Source organism: Colobus angolensis, unplaced genomic scaffold, assembly GCF_000951035.1.
Source record: "Colobus angolensis palliatus isolate OR3802 unplaced genomic scaffold, Cang.pa_1.0 Scaffold418, whole genome shotgun sequence".
In the NCBI taxonomy this organism is placed as follows: domain Eukaryota; kingdom Metazoa; phylum Chordata; class Mammalia; order Primates; family Cercopithecidae; genus Colobus; species Colobus angolensis.
Genome location: NW_012117577.1, coordinates 2,051,122 through 2,058,017, shown reverse-complemented (window position 1 = coordinate 2,058,017; position 6,896 = coordinate 2,051,122). Strand labels below are relative to the sequence as shown.

Below are 6,896 nucleotides of genomic sequence, written 5' to 3'. Positions count from 1 at the left end.
CCGCCCCCGCAGGGTCCGCCTGGCCACCCAGGCGCGCACCACGACCCGCACTCGGACGAGGACACGCCGACCTCGGACGACCTGGAGCAGTTCGCCAAGCAGTTCAAGCAGCGGCGGATCAAACTGGGATTTACCCAAGCGGACGTGGGGCTGGCTCTGGGCACCCTGTATGGCAACGTGTTCTCGCAGACCACCATCTGCAGGTTTGAGGCCCTGCAGCTGAGCTTCAAGAACATGTGCAAGCTGAAGCCTTTGTTGAACAAGTGGTTGGAGGAGGCAGACTCGTCCTCGGGCAGCCCCACGAGCATAGACAAGATCGCAGCGCAAGGGCGCAAGCGGAAAAAGCGGACCTCCATCGAGGTGAGCGTCAAGGGGGCTCTGGAGAGCCATTTCCTCAAATGCCCCAAGCCCTCGGCCCAGGAGATCACCTCCCTCGCGGACAGCTTACAGCTGGAGAAGGAGGTGGTGAGAGTTTGGTTTTGTAACAGGAGACAGAAAGAGAAAAGGATGACCCCTCCCGGAGGGACTCTGCCGGGCGCCGAGGATGTGTACGGGGGGAGTAGGGACACGCCACCACACCACGGGGTGCAGACGCCCGTCCAGTGAACTCGAGCGGGGGGAGGGGCAGAGCGCGGGGCTCCCCCTCCCCTTTGGTCCTTGGCCCTTTCCCGGCCCTCTTGTTCCCTCTCTAACTTCTGATTGTTCTTTTATTTTTAATTATTATTTCCCCGTCCCTTAAAAAGAAAAAAAAATGAGGAAAAAGGAAATCAACTAAGACACTGGACTATCCTTTCAAGGTAGCAGGTGTAATGTGTTTTGACCTTTGCAGACGAGTAACCAGGCAATGGAGTGGAGTGTCTCCTGGAGAGAGTGAGGAGAGTGTGTGATAGATAGAAAGAGAGAGAGATAGAGAGATGGCAAGCACTGAGATAAATACCTGGCAAAACTAAATAAATTACCAAAAAGGAAAAAAATATCCACCAAACCATGATAAACACAAGACGCAGCTTCCTGATGCTTGGAGTTGGCACATGCTTCTGTGTTTATTTGATGTGGATTCCCATCAGGAAAGAGGAAAAAATACACACGGTCTTTGATATAGGCAAAATTTAACCACATAAATTTGCACTGCAAGAAAATTGAAGTTTACATGAACAAATTCATGAGCATATTTTCTCTTTCTCCCCACCGTTAATTTGGGAATTGCCGTTTTGGGGGATTTTGTTTTGCTTTGCTTTATTCATCGGAGAGAGTTGAAGCCAGCTCTTGGCCTCTCTCCATTTCTTATGTTCTTGTGTTGCCTCTTATTCGTACTGTTTGTGAACTTTGGTTACCTTCAGATTCCCCTTGCAAGGGTGTAACATCTATTTGTTCCTCTTACCAAAGCAAAACGATTGGCTTCATACAAAATAGACAATTCTCTGCTTTCAGGAAATGTGCGTGGTCTACCCGCTTTATCCAAGGCAAGAATCCAGTTTGGAATATAAAAATAAGTGTTGGTTGTTGTTACCAGCCACAAAGTAAACTTCATTTTCAGGCAGTGTTTCTGGGGGAGGTTATGGAGGGAAGAAAAAAGAAAAATCGATAGTGAGTGACTGATTGCTTCATTTTATCAGGCGGGCCCATTGTGAAAGAGCTCAGAGGAAATGTGGAGGTTAAATATATTTCCAGAGTTGTCCAGCAGAAAGAAAGTGGCACTTTGAAGAGAACTAGGGAAGTAAATATCTTCAGATATCCCTATATAGTTCTCTACCTTCAGTTTTAGTAACAATTATGAAGAATTCTTTGTGCTGACAGCAGCAGTTAAACTTTGTTTCTCTAATAAGCTTTTTTTTTTTTACATAAAAAAGACCCAAGAACTTAATAGTGTGTGCATAAGACTGTGTTTTTCAGCACACAAATACCCACAGCATACACAGACGATCTCCACGCAGTAGACAGGTTTTGTCTTCACTAGCTCATTTGTTTATCAAGTCATATTTAGGGTCCCACGCCCTCTTTTCCTGTAATTTATTGCAGAATATACCACTTTGACTTGGACAGCTTTCTCCCCTCTCTTTCACTAAGGAAGGCAAATGAAGGGGGAAAAAAATGCCATTTTCAATCCTTCCTTTCTCCCCTTTGTGAATAGTTTTAAGTGCATTTTTGACCTTATCTTGATGGAAAACGGTTAACTCCAAACACAAAAGACTCTACTGGAAAGTGTAGGTGAAAAAACTTGTAACTGTATTGAAGATAAATACCATTAAACTGTGATCAGTTAAAATTTAAAAGAAAAATCAGCACAAAAGGGCGCTAAAAGGGAAAACACTTTTTATTAATCTTAAAAGTTTGGGGGTTTTTTTCCAGTTAGGTATTAGATAAATTTTTATTTTAAAAAATGAAAGTCTCACTACCATAAAATTATGGTTCAGCATCAGATTAGCATTGCACTCATTAGTCTTTAAGGTTTTAGGAAATATGCTTTATATTGTCTTTTCAAACACCTGTGATTGTTTCATTTTCAATGTTTTTGCAAGATAAATGGTGACTTATAATGGGCATATTTATTTGCCTGTATTTCATTTCCCCCAATGAATGTCACAAGGAGATGGGCACGGAGCTGCTTCGGGTACATCACGCTGCTTGTTCCTGAGGTATGGGGACTGGCCTTTAGTGAAGCTATCCAGAGCAGGGCAAATAGCCACTGGTGAAGGGAGGAAATGAATTTTCAGATACTTATTACCAAGTAGGTAAGGTCAAAAGCTGGAGTTCAGAGGATGTATCTACAGCTTCTCTGACTCTTATAGGTTTACTAAGATGAAAGTTACCACTGAACCTTACCACTATGTATATATGTTTAATATCTGTCTTTTGAAATGCAGAAATAGTTTAAATGTTTCTTTGTCTATTTTTCTTTTTTTTTAATGCTACCCAGGGAAATATTTTCATATCATTTTTAAGTGGCCTGCCTCAATGTATATTTATTTCTTTTGAAGCAAAAAGGTTCTGGAAACTGTTTTTCTGTAGCTTTAAATGAATAGGTGAGCAAAATCTATATGGGATGTAATTTTTTTGTTCAGTCTCTTAAAAAATACTTTGTTTTTGGTACATTTGGTTGTGCTTGTGGGGAAAATAAAAACGCAGAGATCCTTATATATTTATGTTAAAGTAATATTTTATTATCTACATAAAACAGAAATGCACAATACCTTCATAGTTTGTTCTAATTATTGAAATATCTTTATTTTATTTTTAAAGATAGTGCCAAGTTTTAAGGGGGGAAAACCCTAGACCTTAAATTGACTGAGTTGAGTTGTGTGTAAAACACTTCCCTTCCTTTATACTTCATAAAGTTTTGGAATAAATTTTATGCATATACCGCCAGATTTCATGTTCATAACTTTCAGAGGCTTTTTTCTTTTTTTAATGGAGACTACTGGTCTAATTCACTTTTCTTTGCAAAAACTATTAGTCCCAAATCTTTCAGCCACTATGCCTGTAGCATTAAATTGAAATGGTCATTGGGTTTGAGCTTCAATTTGTTGAGATGTTTGTCCCCTTTAAATATGTGCAGATATGCCTGCCTCTTCTTTCCAGGTTAACTGTACCTTACTCAATTGTGCAGTTTTGGAGAACATCAGTGGAACTAGGTGGACTTTAATCTCCACCCACAGGTCCTCACATAATTTGGGATCTACAGAAAAGCAAGATTTAGGAGATTATTATTTTTAATAATTTACAAGTATCTCTTAACCAAGAATAACCCTGATAGTATGCTATTGTGTGTTTACTAAATGATTAGAGGTAAATCCTATACATTATTCCTGTTTGGTTTGCATAAAAAGATGAATTTTACAATGGTTTATACAATTGTGTCTATTTTTCATTAGGCATACAAATGGGCTTTAAAGCAAGTAAAGAAAAAAAAAGAAAAAGAACATATGGGAGAGATTCAAGCCGTGATGCTAATAACAGATTGTTTCAGACAATCTTAGATGACACAGTACCAAAAATCCGTTTTAAGGTTAGTGAGAATTTCAAGCAGTGTTGGATCACTTTACAAGTTTGATGATGTATTTAAAGCCCTCCTTGGAACATTGGTTTAAGTATAAATGTCCATTTTGAAAGGTAGTTTCTGGGCTTATTACATCTGATCACCTTTTCTAACTCCTAGTCAATATTACATGGGTCTCAAACAGATTCCACCAAATGATCTTCTCAATAGTCTGAACGAGAAGTGACAGAAAGAAGAAGTGTTTTGTGACCGCAGACATGCTGATGGGTAAAATGTTTAAGCTGGGTATAGATTTGAGTTCTGGGTCAATATTCTGCTCTATTGCAGGCAGAAAACAAGCAGCATCTGCCCTCTGCAGGGCATTTTAGTGGACATTGAGAAGGCATTTTTGTTCTTAGCCACAGGGACTGCTGACTGGAAACCATTACATGTTAAACGTGCACACCGTGGTTTTGACCCATGCTTGCTGTTCAGATCCTAAGGCTACTCAGGTAGTTGCCACACTGGTTTGGGGAATGTATTACACACTAAGGTGGAAAACCCCATCACTGCCACTGGGAGAGATTTGTGGGTCAGTTGCCCCTAAGATGTTGGCTAGCCATAACAACAAACCCTTTCTTTCTCCTAAGACAATGCAGAATACAGCTGTCCCAAAGACCTCCTGTGTTTCTTCAAAGTATGTTACTTTTAAAATTTATGTAATACTATGGGGGAGAAATGATTATGTGAAAAAGAGTTATGTGAAGGTCAGATGGAGGGAATAGCCACAAATAATATTACCTTTGGCAGTCCTAAACATTCTCGGTTCCCACGAAGTAACCGCCTTTACATTTCAGATGGTAGCAACAAAAGCACTGTTCTCTTCCCCTTCCCTTCCTGCTCCTACCAGTGGAGGCCACACACTGTTTGGCAAAATTTCTGGTGAAATGGCTTTGGTAAAGACATTCATCTACCTTCTTATTTTTTCAAAAGCAACTAATAAAGAGATGCAACAGCAACAATGGGGGAGGGGGATAGCATTTGGGTGCATTGGTACCTGCACATATATGTCTATATGCTGCATTCATTTGCTTTTCACTTGCCTTACTTTGGAGGCAGCTTGAGTAGTGCTGGGGAGCCAGGTTAAATTATATTTCTATCACTAGTCACCATGATTTGGCTTGGTTGATTTTTTCAAACAGTTTATAGAACTCTGTTCTAGATTCTACTGAATTTCTCCACAAGTTTTAAAATGAGGTAAATAATGAAACTTGTACAGAAAAAGAAAGAAGGCTGGTGAAGTGAGGGTCAAAGGTAAAAGTGATTCTTTGGGTCTGCTTGTATATTTCAGTGAGTAGGGCAAAGCACAGTGTTTATTTAAAATGAAAGAAAAACATGCATCTTGAAGTACTATGAATCTTGATATTATAACTAAATGGAATGTACAACTACGTTTTATATAAACATTTTCCCTGTTTAGGAAAGTTTACTTTTCAATCATGCATATTCTTTTAATGGGGACAGATGGCCGTAGGGAAGAATCAGGGCTTCTGATACCTATTCCCACCATTTGATTCAGGATGGGAAACAAGGCAAAAGTGGCAGGGCCCTGCCATCCAGCTAACAAATCATGGAATTAACTGACCCATGTTTTCAGAACTGGGCCAGTGTTATTTTAATGCCTTCTTATCAGGCAGGCGTGAGGGTACCAGAAAATGGCTTTTTTCGTTTTCCTAAGGCCTTGCTTGACTGATAAGGAGATAAGGAAACAACGAATATTTTAACATTTTTCTGGTGTTTGGTGGGAAACTAGGAAATTTGTTCCCTCCTTTAAAAGAAGAAAACTTAATAAACTTTATCATACAGTACCTTCCTTTATCTTAAAGACACCTCTGCTTGACTTAGCTGTTAGAGGTTTTAGAAATAATTTATTACACCATCAAAACAATCCTGGCCTCTTTTATTGTTCCTAGAATTCTGATTGTTGGTAACATTAAGTTGTATTTCTTTTTTTTTAAAAAAAAAAAAGTCTGAAATGTTATTTAATACACCAGTAAAAGTGCATCTATAGCCTAAAGTTTATTCCTTCCACGTCTTTCTGAGTTTTTATAGCTCTTTGTCTGGGATTCGGGGAGGGGAGGACTTCCATATGCGGTTTGTGCGTGAAGAGCCTAGGCTCTGGAGTGGTCTCTAGTTGGAGGCAAACAGCTCTCTGCTCTCAGAATGGGGAGCTGTCATCTAGGAAAAAAGAAGGAAATAAATCCCCCACAAAGACGTAGTTGTCACCAATTTTAGGAAGATGGGGTAGCACTAGGACCCCATCTGAGGGATATGGAGGGGATTTTGATTTTTATGAATTGTATACGATTAACTCTGTGTGTCGAGCAACGGCAATAGGAAATCTCACTGTGGAGTAAATGTGAATTTGCGTCCTTTTTTATTTGGGTAATATATTTTTCCTCCCACCAGTGTTTCCTCTGGGTTTGTTGTTTAAAAAGGAAAGAAGGAAAAAAAGGCCACACACCAAAAAATATGGCCACAGAGAGTTTGGAAGGAGAATGGGAAAAAAGAAAGTTTCTTGTGGGTTTGTAACACAAATTAGCCATTGTAAATCACTGGGCTTCAAGGTTCAGGCAAATCTATGTGGAAAGTGTTAGGAGTTCTTTTCCTCCTCCTGTTAAGAAATCTCATTTCGTCAGAGGAATTTTTATGTTCCACAGCACATGATTCTGGAGATAATTATTTGACATTAGTAACTTTTTGTTGATGTTGTTCCCCTAACAAATACTCCGTCAAAATTGGTGCAGCGCCTGGACAAGGCAGGCGAGTGTGCTGCCAGCCAGCATCTGCTCCTTGCCCAGTCGCAAAAGAGGTGCCTTGGCCTTGCCGCGCACCCCCCCACCTCAGGGACCCTGGCCGC

At 40.1% G+C, this 6,896-nt stretch overlaps 1 protein-coding gene across 1 annotated transcript in view; it reads left to right on the top strand.

Annotated features, from left to right (window-relative positions):
• POU3F2 (POU class 3 homeobox 2) overlaps positions 1–3,846 on the top strand; it is a 4,835-nt gene extending 989 nt beyond the window's left edge. The window contains exon 2 of the mRNA XM_011956454.1: positions 3–3,846. Within this exon, the coding sequence (XP_011811844.1) occupies positions 3–606 (604 nt within the window). The 3' untranslated portion in view covers positions 607–3,846. The remainder of the gene's footprint in view (positions 1–2) is intronic.
• Positions 3,847–6,896: the final 3,050 nt, after the last annotated feature.